At 39.8% G+C, this 18,134-nt stretch overlaps 1 protein-coding gene across 4 annotated transcripts in view; it reads right to left on the bottom strand.

The window, feature by feature from the left end:
- Positions 1-8,445, bottom strand: part of shank3a (SH3 and multiple ankyrin repeat domains 3a) — a 241,451-nt gene extending 233,006 nt beyond the window's left edge. For all 4 annotated transcript variants that reach the window (XR_010804539.1, XM_066685384.1, XM_066685385.1 and 1 more), the window contains exon 1: positions 8,042-8,445. Coding sequence is in view for 3 of the 4 variants with exons in the window: in XM_066685384.1 (XP_066541481.1) it covers positions 8,042-8,374 (333 nt within the window). In the remaining variant the exon portion in view is untranslated. The remainder of the gene's footprint in view (positions 1-8,041) is intronic.
- Positions 8,446-18,134: the final 9,689 nt, after the last annotated feature.

The raw sequence follows: 18,134 nt of genomic DNA, 5'->3' as shown, positions 1-18,134 counted from the left end.
ACTAGGCAAGCCATTAGTTATATAGCCATTGTCACAGAGGTGTTTCTGGCATTTCAAAAACATGAATGCCCAAACTACATACCCTTGTCACTGGAAGGTCTGGAGAAGCTTTGGTGCTTCATATCAATGTCTTTGTTTATAATGATACCAAATAATAACAAACTATAAAAATAGTTTATCTTGTCAGTTGCTGACAGTGTGTGTACGATGATGGAAAGCCTGTTATTTTCTGTTTATACAAAGCTACAAAACTGACAGTGATGAGATGACATTCAAGCATCTGATTTACAGAAAGCAACAAGATTGAAGTTTTTGAACATTTCTAAAACATTTCTTCACAGTTTATCAACCAAGTAATCTATTCTTTATAAAGGAACAGGGCATTGCTGGGAACTAGTTATTTATTACTGACTTACATTTCTGTAAGGGTCAGACTGATAAAACAGTGCTGTAACTAATTCACAGTCTTTTTGAGTTTATTTTGAGTAACACCTCGCTCTGGTGTTCTGACTTTAATAATACGGAGATTGTGTCCGTTTTCCTGTAAAGTTAAGCAAAAAGCTGTACAGATGTAATTTACTCGTCAGAAAGTCAGTAACGGTGAGATGTGTCCGTGTATTCGTGTCGTTATAGGGACAGACAAGATGACTTTCTCTTTATTAAATATATAGTAGAAATCAAAAGGCTGTGTCACAGAAACATTCTCCAAACACAAAGAAGAGACTGTGATAAATATTACCTCAACAACGTTCAATACATTTCTGTTCGAGGCTCCAGTAAAACACTGAGCTGCACCACGGTAGATGGTGGACCTACAGCGCTGAAGCGGCGCGAGTCTGTCCCAATTCAGCTCTTAACTCTTTGACCCTTTGAACATGCGTTTTTTAGGTCCCAAAAAGAGTAGATGTCCAGGGAAAAGAGGACCTCTGGTCACCGCCATAATGTTCCAAATTTAGTGGCACAACCTTAAATTCTCTCTGTGAAATACGGCTGAATTAACAGTGGATTACAGTAGGTGTCAGTCAGTCAGTCAGTAAGCACAAAAAGGCCTCTTCTAAGCCGGTAGGCAGTAAAGCGCAAACTCGCCTAGATAACAGAAAAACATGTCGATCAGTACATAAAAAAAAAATACATTTTAGATTCAACATTTTAGACCCCTAGTCACATTGCTAACTCAGACTGCAGCTATCTGCCCCACCAACATCTGCTACCCTTTGTCATACAGCAATGGTGCAGTAAAAATTTCGGTTAACCTTCCAGACAAAAAACAAAAAACAAAAAACAACTCGACTGTCTCCCTGACCCACAGAAACAGAGAGCATAGTGGAGAATCAACATGGAGAATGGGAGCCTCACTCAAAGTGACCTGCTGGTTCAGCATGGCTCCACCTCTGTAATGCAACACTGTTTATTGTACTTGTGTGAAACATACAGTATGGTTTTCTCACACTTGAGTTTTAAAAGTAAACCAACTATTAAAATGTTAAAGCCTATTATAAAGACAACAGACAATTTTATCACTGTTCTAAAATTATGCATAAACAAAAACAGAATAAAATAGCACATCAGAATAATATTTATACCATATTTAACTATTAAATATATGTATAAATTATTGTACATATAAAATTAAATAATCCCACTGGATGCAAACAAATTACTCATGTTGATTGTCGCTTGCAAGAAATTTTTCATTTTCTGTATTTTTTCACAATTAAAAACAAAAAACAAAAATTATCAAAAAAGTATTTGAATTCACATCGATTTCAAAGTATTGAAAATTTACAATAGAAACCCAGCCGGAGTGCCACTGAGACGACTGTGACAAAGAAAAGCTCCCTCGGAGCATAAAGAAAGAAACTCAAAGGGGAACCCATCCTCCTCTGGTCGACCCCGGAGTAAAACAATCAGACAAACAGATAAAAGGCAGTTTATAAACAGAGACCAATACGAATAAAGAATTGTGAGTGCACAGTGGCTATTATGCCATGTTCAGTGGTTTAGTAACTGCGTGAATAAAGAACAGTCTGAAGCAGGTGAAGTACGAACAGTTTTAGGTAAAGCCCACTCTCAGCAGTCAAATGGTGACTTGAATGTAAGATGCACAAATGCAGATGGCTTTATGAGGGAAGAGCAGGAGTCTGCAAATCTTAAAGCATGTTGTGTTTGTGTTGTCTAATGGTCAGAGCTGGTCGGATGACAGCAAGGGAAGGACACCCCACTTGGATCTTTCCCCAGCATCACATCAGTTGGCATGGGCACTTCCGCTCATCAGAGAAACATACAGATAGTTAGGGCTGATATTTGACTCTGGGTGACTGAATATCTTAAGAATAATTAGAGTGGGAGTTGTAGCAGTGGCAGACTTAAAACCTAAATGGGTAGAGGCAGCACAGGCATGAGGACTCAGAGAGAGACATCAGCACCCCTCTGTCTTAGCGTCAACAAACTTGATTGATTTCGTGAGAGCAGTGGGGAGACAGCATCGACATCCCAGATTACCACAATTCTTTATGTCCATGAACAAACAGATCTGTGTCCTTTATCTAACATCAGACATCAGTCGAATTACCAAAGACTAAAAAATAGGTTTTAAACATGAACCTAAGACTGAGTCCTGAGCATAGACTGGAAGTTGTTTCAGGCTTTTATTAGAACAGCCAGAAAGCAGGGCACTGTCATTTTCCAACCTAAATATGATAAACGCATGAACTGAACAAAGATGTTTAGTATTATTACTTATGTTCATTAAAAGAGAGATCAGAGTCTATTGTGAGGGCAAGACATTTCATTACTGCGCCTGTTAAAATTATACAAATTATACAAATTTAACATGAAGCTGGACAGTTTGACTGGAGCACCTTCTGGACCAAGAAGATGAACAACTCAGTTATTGGAGTTGAGTAGAAGGAAATTATTTAACATCAAGTTTTCATATCACAAGAGCATGTTTGAAATGACTGCACTTTCAGCATTGGTATTACACCTGAATCCAAAGGAAGGGAGTATTAACAAACATTATGTTGTGAATGTGTTATGTTCAGATTTTGCTCAGTACTCAGCATGCTAAGGCCAGTCTAGTCAGCACAAATGCACTCCTCTTTGCATGGAGCTTGTACTACTTCTCCAAACCACAAAGAACCATAAATCCTTGTGTCATTTATGTTTAATTTGTTTGGCTAGAATATGCATGCTACATTGTGTGTTTTTAAGTCATTTATTTACTTTTTTTTCTTTTTTGCTATAGGCTTATTTGGACTAAAGAAAATGTGTTTGGTTTGGACTCAAAACTTTTATGGGCACAGCAGTCACATGCTGTATTTGGGTTCAGATCAAATTGTCAGGCTCTTTTAAAGCTCTGTGCTCTGGTGCTGTGAGTGGTCACTTCGGTTTGGTTCCTGATGCTTTTCAAAGTTGTGAAGTAAAGCTGCCGAGGGCATGTTAAGACGCGCACTGAAACAGTGTGAAAGTTTTGTGGCAGTCTGCCTTAAATAAACCTGATGTTGGCATGCCTGACTGAGACTCTGTCTTGCCATAGAGAAAGGTGTCCTCATGTCACTGGGCTTTCATGTCACTCCAACTAGGCTCCTGAGAGATCTTGCTGTACTCTCTCAGGTTTGTGTGTGACCTCTCCAGGTGAGAAGTGCTTTCTATCAGTGTAACTTTCTGCTAAACTGGAACTGGCTCAGGGATTTCTGGACAAATTACATTTAGATTTTTTCTCCCATGTTATCATAGTCAAAATAAAGCCTAATCACTTCTCAATTTAATGATATGCTATGCTGATATGAATATAGACAGGGGTGTTCTGTGCTATTCTGTCTGTTGTTCCTTCACAGCTGTTTAAAATAGTACACAAAACACTAACTTCTCTAAGAAATTACTGGAAAATTTGTTGTGCGCACTATATCTGAAGTAATCCCAGATGTTCCCATTGAGGGGTTTGTGAACATTTCCCAGTGTGATGAGTAATTTGGCATCATGCACTATGAATACAATGCAGTCTGTAAGCAGTTGGACAATGACACAGTTTGTGTTGTTTTGGCAGCGTGTTCCCACACACACTGGATATGAAAGGAAACAATGATTATAAAGTGCAGACTGTCAGCTTTAATGGAAGTGTACATATGCCCATATTGCCTGGAATATGCAGAAATCAAAGCTCTTTACACAAAGCTTTCCCATCATTTTAAGCCACTGATAATCTTTAGCTTGTTTCTTGGCAAACTCTCTATATAAGTTCATGCACAGAAGCGATGACAAAATACCAACAACCAAGCAGACTAAAGAGGGACACAGTAGTTAATGACCAAAGATCTCCAGGCTGTAGGCATATGACAAATTACCAAAATAAAAAAGACAATAATATACCAACAAGCCCTCAGAAGTTGGAAACTAGTAGGAAGTCTTAAGATCATATAACAGTTTTCTAAAAAACTTGTGCACCAAAAAAAAAAAAAAAAAAAAACAGTATGTAGAGGTGAGTCTATGAACAGATGGGATGGAGATTAACATGTACCACAACAATGGAATGAACAAAATCTGGAGAAAAAGGAACTGCTCATCCAAAACAAACCATCTCATCTGTGAAGCCTGGTGGCATGGACATGTCTGGCTGCCAGTGGAGTTGGCTCACGTGTGTTTATTGATGAAGTGTCTGCCAACAGTGGCAGCAGGAGGATATATTCTGAAGTATGCAGAAGTGTCTTAACTGCTGCGATCCTACCAAATGCCTCAAAACTCAGCTGACAGCATTTCACCTTGCAGTAGGACAATGATCGGAAACATACAAAAGGAGACTTACAAAAACTACCAATACTTTATGAGTCAAAAAATATCAACCTCACTATCAGAACTTCTCTGAGCACATTGCCTCAAGACAAGAGTTAAAGCAAAAAGCATAAAGTGGAAGGTGGGTGAGCCTCTGGCAGGTGTGTAATGCACCAAACTTATAGCTAGCATCTCGTTAGATCTGTATGTTAAGACTGCTGCAGCAATTAATTCTAATAGATTTTTAGACAACCACAACACATATCAGTATTACTTATGACAAAATGGGAAGTGATTCTTTCTACATAAAATAAGTGGTGATTCTTATGCAATAATATGATCCAACCAACATACATATAAAAAATCAGTACTGAAGTGTCTAAAATCTAAAGCAGCAAAACATTTACAATTATACATGATGTGCACCAAATGACTTTAATGTAGTTCTTATTTTAACTGCAATTAATATCTTCATCTCTCAGACTGATTATGGTTATCATCATCATTATCACGTAGCCAGATTTCCGTGGAGACCTCCTGAAGTTCAGTAATAGGAATCTAATCACACACACTGACAGATACATTCAGACATGTACATTTAGCTTAGTTCATTAAAATCTATCCGTTTGATAATCATCAAAAAAAACAAAAACAAAACAAAACAAAACAAAAAAAAAAACACAAGACACTAAACACACAAGATTGCTCCTAAAATCTCTTTTTAGCTCACCAATGTGGTCTCTAAAGTAGTCACTAACTTTGCCAGTCAATGGGGATTTAGCTGCTGCTGTGTCTATAAGCACAATGTAGGAGTGCCTCAGAGCTACGTATTAGGGCCTAAAGATTTGTTCACAGTGAGAGATTCTTAACAGAAAGTGACTCATCACACTTCTGTTCTATTACTCCTTTCTTTTCCACTCTTCAGCAATAATTGTTAAGGGCCAAACTGCAAAACTGGACAATGCTTTTGTTCATATTCTCAGGAAAAGAGGCACAGATATTTTGCTTAAAAAATTTGAAAGAGGAGACAAATCAAGAAAGCTACAGACAGGTATGTATCAAGAATATCACTGGATCACCAAAGTAACACTAGGACCAACAGAATACACAGTACTACAATAGACTATATACAAATTATAATGAATTGTCCTCACAGTGTTTATAAACTCTACCTGTCATTGCGTGTGTCTGCCTTTATAAGCACAAAACGGGAGTACCTCATAGCTCACTGTAATGGCCTACAGTTTTGCTCGTAATGAGAGTTTCTGATGAGGTTGTCTCACCTCTCTTTTCTTTTACACTACTCAGTAATAGCTTTGAATAAAGTGCCCCGTTATTTCTTTTATCAATTTTCCAGATTTTCTCTCAGTTTCGTTCACTCAAATTGGGAGGCCACTTGCTTCCTTCAAGATACTGGAAGCCAACCACATATTTACTTTTTGCTGCTAACTTGTCATTGGATTTGAGGGGAATGCTAACGGTCTAGTTTGTTAGCATTACTTTCAGAGATGTGGGGAAAAGGAGGGATATCCAAATCCCAGGCAATCCAGAGTGCTTTACCAGAGTAGGTATTGTGTGTAGGATAAAACAAGGAGTGAGTCTTCGGATTTAGCATAAGAACATTAACATTTGAAAGCAGTATGGAGCAGAAAGTTGCTTGTGAATCTGTGACATTTACAGGCTTCCCCCTGCTCTTCTTCAGCCAACTTTATTAGCATAACAGAACATGCCTCTCTAAAGGACAGTGGCTTTCTTGCTTTAATGAGAGTTCTTCTACACATATACATGCACACAGCTGCTATTGTATTGATATCATATTCCTTCCATTTGCTTGTGTTTTGGACCTACACCATTCGGTTCCTCATGTGCTGGCAACCCACTGATCAGCACCACCCAAATACAAACAAATATATATATATATATATATATATATATATATATATATATATATATATATATATATATATATACATACATAGCTTTAGAAGAAAGAAGGAAGAGAGTGATGGTAGAGATAAGAACATTTATATTGTTTCCTCTCTCTCTCTTTCTCTCTCTCTCTCTCTCTCTCTCTCTCTCACTCTCTCACTCTCTCTCTCTCTCTCTCTCTCTTTCTCTCTCTCTTTCTTTTTCATGGCAGAGTGTAAAGCAGAGTGTGTCTTCCAGCACAGCAACCAACATGGACCATGCCTAGGCCAGTAAGCAACCATTAACTCCTTCAGAAATAAGCTTAAACCCAAACATTGTACTGCAACATGACCAAACCACACGCCAATAGTATCTATATAAGACTTGCCAGGACACAGTGTAAATCCAGTTAGTTGCACAACAACATTAACACATCAGCCACCAAACCAGCCAATTATAACTTCAAGTAAATGACAACTTCTGTCATTTCAGTGACTGGATATGGACCTTGGTCAAAAGTGATACAGCCATCCACGGTTGACTTGGCCTCACATTATCCAAATCAAACACGCGCATGCGCAAACACACACGCAGGGAGAGAGTTGCCAATTAAGCCTGCAGCAAAATCTCCACATGTGTGCATGAGCCACACTGCCAATGGATCAAACAGCAGCAGTCCCAATCTACACAATACTACTGTACTTAGAAACACAATTAATTAAGATCCCACACTGACAAGTGAACCTGTCTGCAACAATGGAACAGGTGAATAACTGCTTCAGAAAGCAGGCAACACCACTGGCCCCCGCCCACACCAATCCCACCCCCAGACCACTTGCTCACTGTCTCTCCCCCTCTCTCTCTATGCACCTTATCCATCACAGCCATATGTGTGAGTCTCAGGAACAGACTCTTGGGACACAGTACACTACAGAGGAACACCTGTCAAGTTTGACAGCTGAGGAAGAAAAGGAACAAAAATAAGGAGAAAAAAAAAAACTCTGTAAGAATTACACCGGCCCTGTCGGCCAACACTTTCCCCTACCCCTCTTCCTCTCACATGGTTCCTCTCTCTCTCATTTAAGTGTCCAGCATTTAAAGTCAGCTGCAGTCACGCTAATGAAGAAGGTATGCTATATTTAATCAGTCATGAGATTAAGAGACAAAGTAAGGGAGCAAAAGGAAAGGAGACATAACAAAGGAGCCAGCTAAACGGCAGCAAATGGACAAGCGGGACAGGTAAAAAAATAAAGGAAGAATGAGTGAGAGGAAAAAAGAGGGTGTGTGTGAGAGAGAGAAAGAGAGAGAGAGATTCTGTGTGTGAGAGAGATTAAGAGAGTTTGAAGAGATGAAAAAAACTCACCGTTTGCTGCAGGTCGGGGATGCCTATGCGGACGACCAGTGTGTTGCCTTGGGGTTCCTCCATGGGGCCGGCAGATGCTCGGCAACCGTCACCGTGGGAACGGCGGGAGCTCTCCCCCTGGCTGGCGGAGCTGGAGAGGCGCTGAGGCTGAGGCGCGGGGCGAGAATGGATGAGGCGAGGGAGTGAGAGATGAGGGAGAGAGAGAGGGAGGGAGAGGGGGAGAAGGAGGGCGGTGGGCTCAGGCTGCTGCTGCTGCTCTGGACGCTGCTCTGGACGCTGCTCTCGGGGCTGGGGAGGCTCATGTTTGCCCGTGCCAGCACTCACAGCTCGCATGCTCTGTGTGTGTGGAGCTCCAACTGCATCACCCTCTCACACACACACGCACACACACACACACTCATACTCACGGCACTGCTCTCACACACAGGGAGAAAGGGAGGGGGGCACAAGAGGGGATTACAAAGAATGAAGAGAGGAGATAGGGAAGAAAAAAAAAGAAAAAAGGAGGTTAAATGTATTTTGTAATAAAGGCTTCCAAAACTGCAGGCTATAAACAATGAAGAACTATAACACAATAACAATAACAAGCTAAATTCTCATACAGGTGATGTTGTTTCAGGCTTTTATTTATCATATTTATTAAAGAAAAAAAAAATATATATATATATAAACCTTAAGAGAATGCAAAAATATTGGTTTCATTTTGAAACACACTGTCATATTTAAAGAGAGAGAGAGAAAGAGAGAGAGAGAGAGAGAGAGAGAAAGAGAGAGAGAGAGAGAAAGAGAGAGAGAGAGAGAGAGAGAGAGAGAGAGAGAGAGTCCGTATTTTATCAGCTATGACCATATGCTATGCTGCATCACTTGACGAGAATCACGACCCAAGCAGTTCCCCTGGAGGAGAAACGCAACAAATGCAGCATATTCATAGACGTTCTCTCACACACAGACACCCTACAAAACTAGAACCTACACTACAGATCATGTAGGACAGTAACATAACACACAAGAGTTGCCAGAGCTTCTGCAGCACTGTGGGTGCATGTGAAAAACTGATCATTATGTGCTGACACAGCATACCTGCTGTTTTACAGCAGTCTGAGGTAAAAGCCACTAGACAAGGGCAGTAACGATACATCGGTTGACTGGAGTGATGTGATGATCCTGAGGTCACAATTATACTTGATTTTTAGTAACTAAATAAGTCCCAAAAGCATCACATTTCTTTAAAATGGTGATGCAAACAATCCCAAGTTGGTTCCCCGGAGATGGCACATTCATCCAGGTCCAGGACGAGAGCACAGCTGACATGGCTCTCTGTGGGTGGGTGGGATGGCCCTCCCTTTCCCCAGCAGCGTAATGCTAGTTACTACATGCACAATGCTAGCCAACACAGGTAGTTAGCTATATTAGGCTTAAACTTTAGTACTTGCATACAATAAACAAAAACAAAACAGATAAGATGTGATCAGATAAGATTTTCTTCTTGTTAGAGACTTAACACTAGAAGCGCAGAGAGCTGTGATCACCTACCACAAGCGCCGCGGCTCAGCGGTCAATACACTGCCTGTTCTTTTAAATGGGAAACTTTTACTGACACATGACACTCGCTAGATGGCGCTTCTTGCACAAAACATGTAGTTTGGCCACATGCTCAGCCTTCGGCCACTGTGTCACTCATTTTCAGATCTGTGTCAGATCTGGTGCAGGTCGCGGAGAGGCAGTGCCTTACCTTTAAGTTAAGATGCATTTAGGTGCTTAGACTTGGCTATTACTAGCTATTACTGCTATTGCTATTACTACTCCCAAGATCCCAAAGGAAGGATATAGCAACACAGGTTTTAAATTTCAATACACTCCATATATACTCCCAATATACAGAATCATAGAACAGTTATTAAAATGGAATTCTAATAAAGACGGAGAAGCAACATGCTCTTTAAAAACACATGATCCACCATGCTTAGTTTTAGATGCAGCCGTGCAGTGAGCACTATGTGCTGTTAGCCTCTGTAGCATGATGGCTGAGCTGGAATGCTGCCGTTCCAGAATCTGTTTACATCTGCAAGACCGTCTTCTGTGTCTTCTTGTCTGAGGCTAGGCCATGGTCGGCTGCTGGGTTCTGGGTCACACAATAGCTAGAGTGGGATCGGCAAATGGTCGGCTTTACCTTACAGTGTATATACTGATGTCTCATGATGGTTGGGAGTGTTCTGTTGGTTTTTCAAACCACGGCACATATCACTATCAGAAAATGCTACCAGTATTGCAACTACATGAGGGGCATTTTAAAAGGCTAAAAACCAATATCTCAGAATAACGTATGGCAATTTTGATCCATCACACACACTTATAAAACACTAGAACAAAAATAACATTAAGGTAAGTTTAAATTTTATACTTGACTAAAGGCTAAATCAATATTAAAAACGTAACAGAATTTTGATGTGCGCAGAACCTCTGGGAGAAATGTTTGGTGAATAGAATGAAATGTTAGCAATGTAGCAACTTCAGTAAATACAATCATGACCACTTTCTGTTGTTTAATTGCAGTTAACTTCTTTAAGAAAAATGAAACAACAAAAAAAGGAACCCTGCTAATAACCGAAAAATCCAAATGGTGAAATAAACAGAATTTGTAAAAAAATAAAATGGATTTCACAGGCCCCTACATACAGTAATTTGTTGGAGAAAACACAATTATATTCAAGTACAGGACTGTGCAAGTGTCAGAAGTCATTTCTAGTCAAAGCACCATTTATATATTTGCTCTGAAGCCAGTACATTTTTTTGAGAGAACCAACCATTTCTTTCTTTGACTTGCATTTCTTCTCCTCATACGATTTTTCACTCCACTGATCACTACAAACCCACATAAAAACATAACTTTAAATTAAATTAATATTATATTTATATTATATTTTGAACATAATTCTCCTTTCCTAATGGGAGTGGGTCTTACACATAATGTCCTCATATATAGTGCCTGAAAAATGTATATATTTTAGTTAGAGGCTATTTTTGGTGACACTTTGTGTTCTTATGTCACTCATGCCAGTGTGTGTGTGTGTGTGTGTGTGTGTGTGTGTGTGTGTGGAGCTGGACTGGGCTGTTTAGCTGCTGCTCTCCAGCGTGGGTGTCCCCTCTCATCGATATGATGACTGTGTCATATCCCTCTCTCCAGCCTGGATCAATAGGAAAAACCCTGCAGCCTCTCTCCATGTGCCCTTGTGCTTCTCTCTGTCGGCCAAAATCAGTTTCCCCATCCAACCCCCATCTCTCCATCACTCACTCCATCACACTCACTCCAGCACGGAGAGTGGCCACCACAGCAGTCTCTCACTTTCATTACCTCTCTCCCTCCCTCTAATTCACTTTCTTTTCCTGAAATGGATCTCTCCTTCTGCGGGTCCCATCAGTGTAATGGTGATATCTTTCTGCTGCCCCACCCATTCTTTTTTGTCCCTCTCACTTTTTATTACACCCTCTTTCTCTCCTGTCTCCTTCCCGCTTTCTCTTTAAAATCCCTCACCTCTTGCAGCCCTCCAACTCTTTCCATTTTTGCCTGTTCTAGTTTCTCTCTCTCTCGCCTTCCTTACTCTTTCTCACTAGTTACTTTCCATCTCTCTTCAATCTCCTGCTCTGTTTTTGTTTCTCATGCTATAGTCTCCTTCTCTTGCCTGCTCTCCTCTCTCTCAAGTCTCTCCGTCTTTCTCTTAGTCTCTCTCTCTCCTTTTCTCTGTCAAACATCTGTCCCTTCCTCTGTTCACTCTTTTTGCCATTCTTTCTCTAGGGATTTTCCATCTCTCTTGCTCTCTTTCTGTGTCAGGATTTTTAGTCTGTTCTCTCTTTCTCCATCCCTCTTATCTGTTTCTTTCCGTTTCTCTCTAGCATCTCATTCTCTCTCCATATATATATATATATAAATCTGGCAGTTAGGTGTAGTTCACATGGATGCACTCTCAGCTTGTGTCTGTCCACAGTAGCATGGTTCTTAGAGAGGTTAAACAGTAAAGAATTCAGAGACAGACAGCAGACACACAAAAGCAGTTTAAAGTGCAGCTTACTGATACTACACTTTAACCGGTACTGTTAAACTGTTCTCACTTCTTTTTCATTTATTTCTGAATTAATCTTGAAAATACTTTTTAACCAGTAATGACTATGTTACTTTTTAAGGCTTTGAAATTCTCTTTCAATATTTTTCATGTACTTGCATGAATCTTGAACATCTTATGAACCTCCTCTAACCAGTCTCATGTCCATGTTAGTCAGGGTGAAGGGTCACTCTTGCTTTATTCAGCTCTAACTCCTCATAATTAATTATCTGTTTTTATTTTTGCACCAGTTGACAGGGCCAGCCGTGCTTTACAGTGTGCAAGCATTTCATGATGAAGTGATTAATAGAAATGACCTGAAATTACTTGGACGTATGCCTCTCGTTGACATGCATTAAATTTCCAAAAGGTTAAAGTTGCCTCCGTAGTGTCAGTCATGAAGAAAATAATTATTAAAATTAAAATATGTTTTTAAAAATATAAAACATTTAAAATAATTGTGCTTTGTAATTATTCCTATATGTTTTTGACTGAATGTTTTTATAGTCAGTGTTCTTTCTGAAATATTTTGAATAGAATGTAATGGGGTGTTTTTGTCGCTGAAAAAAAAAAAAACAAAATATAGCATTCGGCTTTATCATGGGATAGCAGGGTTGCTTTCTTTCTTGCGCATTATATTAAGAGGCACAGCAGCAAGCTGAGTTTTTCCAAACACACAGGGCTTGACGTGAGACAATCACACAAAAGTCGTGAATGTGTTACATGTTGCTGATTACATATTTGCTCAATTCAGTGAAGTTATAATCTGTGTTAGGAACATGTCAGTGAGAGACTTCTTTTGATAATGGTAGCATCCAGTGTTTGAATGACCACAAGAGCCTCAATATGTGCTTAAATAATGTTAACCATGATAAATGATATGACCATGATAAAATGTAATATTTTAATAAAATAATATGAGATTATACAGGGGAAACTGAATAAGTTTGAAGCAGGTTCTTGGCTTCTGTCAAAACTGATCAAAGTACAACCACTGCATTCAGTTGAGGATAACTCTAGGCCAGGGGTGGCCAATCTATCAGACACAAAGTAGCCACAAGCAAAAAAAAAAAAAAATACCATACTACAGCAAACTCAACTTCTTATAATAATCCAAAAGAAATTGTCTAAAATCACTTGGTATGCTGAACCATTAAGAGTTCCTTTCACTGGAACTAAGGTGCTGAACCCAACTCCTGAAACACAACCCCACACCAAAATCACCCTCCACCAAACTTTACACTTACTACAATGCAGTCAGACAAGTAACACCCTCCTGTCAAACCCAGACTTCTCTATCAGATTGCCAGACGGAGAAGCATGATTCATCACTTCTGCTCTAGAGTCCAGTGGCGGTGTGCTTTACACCACTGCATCCAACACTTTGCATTGCGCTTGGTGATGTAAGGCTTGAATGCCGCTGATCGGCCATAGAAGCACTGTTCTTGAGGTAATCTGAAGGCCACATGAAGTTTGAATGTCTGTATTTACTGAATCTGCAGAAACCTTTGCACGTTATATGTTATACCTCACTGTCATTTTCCTAGGCCTACCACTTTGTGGCTGAGTTGCTGTAATTCCTAATCACTTCCAATTTGTTATAAACCCACTGACGGTTGACTGTGGAATATTTAGTATTGGAGAAATTTCACAACTGGGCTGGGTCCTATCACAGTACCACGCTGGAATTCACTGAGCTCCTAAGAGCAACCTATTTTTTCACAAATGTTTGTAGAAGCAGTCTGCATGTCTAGGTGCTTGGTTTTATACATCTGTTGCCATGGAAGTGACTGGAACATCTGAATTCAATGATTTAAATGGGTGAGTGAATACTTTTGGCAATATAGTGAATGTCAGTCTACTTTGCTTTTAGTCACTACAGCTTGTGTCCAGACATTTACTGTTCGCACACCCAACAGAGACTAAACCAAGATAGTGAAGTAGATTGATGGCACCTTACCCAACACAGCTGTTGATAAGGACCCACCACCATCTGCTCACTGCATTACACTATGAAGACAGAAAAATCCAAATTCATAGCAGTAAAAAGGCAAGTTTACTCGATATTTTCAGTAAATCCTAATGGACAGTTACTCTGTCTTTCATAACATTATTATTATTATTTTTATTTGAATTGTGTGTGGTTTATGCAATAGTTTGAACATCTTACAGTGTCAGTACTCATTTACGCCCCCCTTTGCCAGAAATCACAGCTTGCAAACACTTTAAAACCAGTTTAATTCTTTCAGTTCTTGTAGTTAGAATTTTTAGCACACGCTTCATCACAGAAGGTTTCTCGATAGAGATATCTTTGGGTCATATCGCATGCACTTAGGGGGGAGGCATGGCTGAAGGGAATGGAGTCTTGAATACAAAGCACATGTTTGATCTGAGAAACTGGTGCTCTGGTACAACACCTAGTGGCAGAATGCCAGATATATCACCTAATACAGATGGTTTGATATTTGCTTCCAAGTTCTGATGGTATTTTGTGGAATCCATTACCTTCACCCATGAAATTCGCCAAAACTCAAAACATGACAAATCTACCTTCAGCTGGCAAGTTTTTTTTTTCTTTAAATGCAGTTCTTTTATTATCCAAATGGCAATGTTTGCATTTTATGATTCTTCTATAGAGAGTGTGGGAGGTAAGGATAGCCTTCCTCCTCCCCTCATCATAAGCACTAGCCCATTCAGGTATCTGCTGGCTGACAAAACAGATCAGGGAAGTGTTCTTTAAGTGTGTTGAGCTGTACAGTGGCATTGGGTTATCAGCAGTTTGTACTTGTCATACCCTCCCAGCTTGTTAGCATGGTGTGACTAGCAGCACAGACTGAAACACAAAAATCTCTCTATCAAAACAATCTAGAAAATGTGTTTTTTTTCCCCATGGTATGAGCCCTTAAATATACTATATAAGCTCTCACACTGATCAAGAAAAGCAGGTTGTACACTCTCAGAGAGAAGGATGGGAGAGGGGGTAACTTTTCTAGAAGCTTGCTTTTCTGATCCTGAAATGTCTGTATCTCTATGAGACACATATTTCAACAGCCTTACATCATACACTTGCAACTGGGCCGTCCAGTACACAAACACAAACACACACACACATCAGCACGTATCAGCAGATATCAGCCTACTGTTGCAGATATAAAAAAGACAAACAGCTTTAATACTGGCAACAAAACAAAGCCGCTTTTAACCAGCAGCAGGTCCACTGTGTATACGTGTGTAATACTGTAACACAGCATGTACTGTATGTAAAACAGATGGCTAGGCTAGGCTTTGATGCCTGGCTGAGTGAAGCTTTGCCTTTCTAGACCACACCCCCTAGTAGGCAGCTGCATCAAAAATCTCTATGGTTCTACAGTATAGCTGGAGCACTGAGCGGAATCCATATCCCTTGCTCCCTCTCTCTCCCTCTCTCTCCCTCAATCCCTCCCCCTCTAGCGCTTCTCTTTTCCGCTTTCGCTCTGTCAAACAAAGTGAATTATTCATGTTCCCACTGTACATTTCGCCTTGCACATAAACTGCCCAATGTATGCGCATTTTTTAAGCCGACATTTATTTCAGAAGGCAGGTTCCATGCATGGCCAGTGTGAGGACCCAAACATCTGCCTTGGTTTCTCTGTGGTCCAGTGTGCAGCACAGCCGTCCAGACTAATCCCTGAGTGTGCCACAGCGCTGCAGGAACAAGACTCAGGAGTGAGGTCCCCCACCCAAAATAATATTTAATTATGGGTTGAATATTAGAGAGCCTTATTTTCAGTGGGGGTCTGGGGACAGAGAAAATGAATAGCAAAGGCCATTAAACATCTTTCAAATTTGGTTATCTGGTTGACTTAGAAATCCTGCTTAAAATACCCCTAGTATTACTGAGCCATTGTTAGTAAATACATTTCCATTCGTTTAAATAGATGAATCAAGCAAATATTTGATGAATGAATGAAATATGCATGATTTGTATAATTATAGGCCAGTTTATATTATGTAAGCTGTGAAAACACAACTGTACAGAAATCACTGCTGGGAATTGTTGGAGGGAACATTACACAGTACTCATGTCTTACAGAAAATAAAGCAGAAGACTAAAAGAACTGAAAACAGTGAGTGAATATCAAACTGTGTAACCTGACAGACATCCCCAGGGTCCCATACGGCAACACATAAAACGATAACAGGGGCCTTTTTCTCCCACAAAATAGACGATAAAGGCTTGATGGCAAAAACAGACGTTTCAATAAAGTTTCTGAAAGCAAAGACAACTCTCAAAAGTCAGTTCCACCAAAGTATTATTCATTAATAATCATTACTGTACTCTCTGTTTTTCAGTGAAACTTAATTATAAGAGTCTGGTTATGCTTCGGCCAGAGCCCATTAACATGTTTCACTAAACCGTGTCTAGGCCCATACTTATCCAACTTAAAATATGAACGCTGATCTAACACACTGAAAAGTATTATGTGCATGATTCTGCTTTGTGAATTTGTGTCCAGTTTTACTACTCTGCACAGAAAACAAAACAACACATCCTTCATTACTGATTTACCTCTGGTTCTTTTTCATTCTGTTGCAACACCAAAACATTGGCTCGGATGCTTTCATTGGCTTAGAGGGCAAGAACACTTGGTTTGGGGATAATTCCAGCATTGAGTACCTTGCATTTCCTTGATTATCCTTTCGCCTGCTAGTCAGCATTCAGACGACACCTTTCCTGCATATGTAATTTCATGCAGATATAGAAAACCATTTCATTTACTCTGAGAGGTACATGCTGTAAGGTAAACAGCTTCTTTGTGATAACGTGCACTACTGCCAGGAAGATATTCTCTTTGAGAAATGAACTGAACTATGATCCTTTTCAAAGAATCTCTGAATCTACCAGGATTATTTCTTCTGGGGGAAAACACGAGACATGGACAGCCAGAGTCACATATAAAGAATACATCTGGTGAAGTGATTCCAGTAAACAAAAGTCTAGTGCTTCTGTGCGAGAGAGAAAAGAACAAAAAAAAAAAAAAAGCCGATAGAATATAGAGAGGGCATATCAGTCTTGTGTGTGTGGCTTCCCTTCACTGGCTCCCTGTAACTTACAGGTGGTGTTGTATTATGTGAGATCAGTCTCGAGACCACGAATGAGCAATCTCTGTCTCTCCCTGATTTGGACCGTTTGTCTCTGGGTGGGGTGGACTCGGAAACTGTGGCTAAGACCAGCAGAAATCCCACCTCTCCCAGATGTTCTTGGGAATCTCCTGCATTTTAACAGGGGCTACCTGACACCCACAGATGCACATACACATTCAACAGTTTTTTTTTTTCCAGAGTGAGCGAGTGATGCTCACACACAATTTGAGAGCAATCAAGAAAGCATGCTGATTGGTCTCTCCTGTTAATTTGACCTATGAGGTTCTTCTGAGGGTGGGGCTTTAACTCTCCTCTCTTTCTCTGTCTTTCAGCTTAGTTTAGTGTTGTGCAGCAATGTGGCAGAATGTTCATAAACAAAGAAAATAGAAAACAAACCCCAGACTACACTGGGGAATTCCTGGTTAAATGGGGAAAATGTAACAAAGGTGTTGTGAAAGTGACCTTTCCATTGCTTGTGGGGGTTAAATGGCTGTAAAAGACAGGTTGAGGTCAGTTTAACAGGGTTAACTTGCTCATTAACGAGTGGCTAGTTGATAAGGAGTGATATATCTGGTGTCAAAAATCAACAAATTGATGGACACAGAGTGCTATTAGGTTGGGACATCCAGTAATATTCAAATCTGCCAAGCTAGTTACATCACAGTATCAACATCACATTACAGTTTGCAAAAGACATTGAACAGCCACTAGTATTATTTCCATCATTTGCTTCAAAATGTCTCATTGCTTTAGTTTGACTAATTATTATAGAATATAATATAAATATCATGTAATAGATATTTTAGGCTATAATTTATTGTAATATTTTATAATATTAATTCATTATCTGTAACCACTTATCCAGTTCAGGG

This window comes from Hoplias malabaricus, chromosome 11 (genome assembly GCF_029633855.1).
Source record: "Hoplias malabaricus isolate fHopMal1 chromosome 11, fHopMal1.hap1, whole genome shotgun sequence".
Lineage (NCBI taxonomy): Eukaryota > Metazoa > Chordata > Actinopteri > Characiformes > Erythrinidae > Hoplias > Hoplias malabaricus.
The sequence above is the reverse complement of the archived record's forward strand: the minus strand, read 5'-3'. Positions and strand labels throughout refer to the sequence as shown.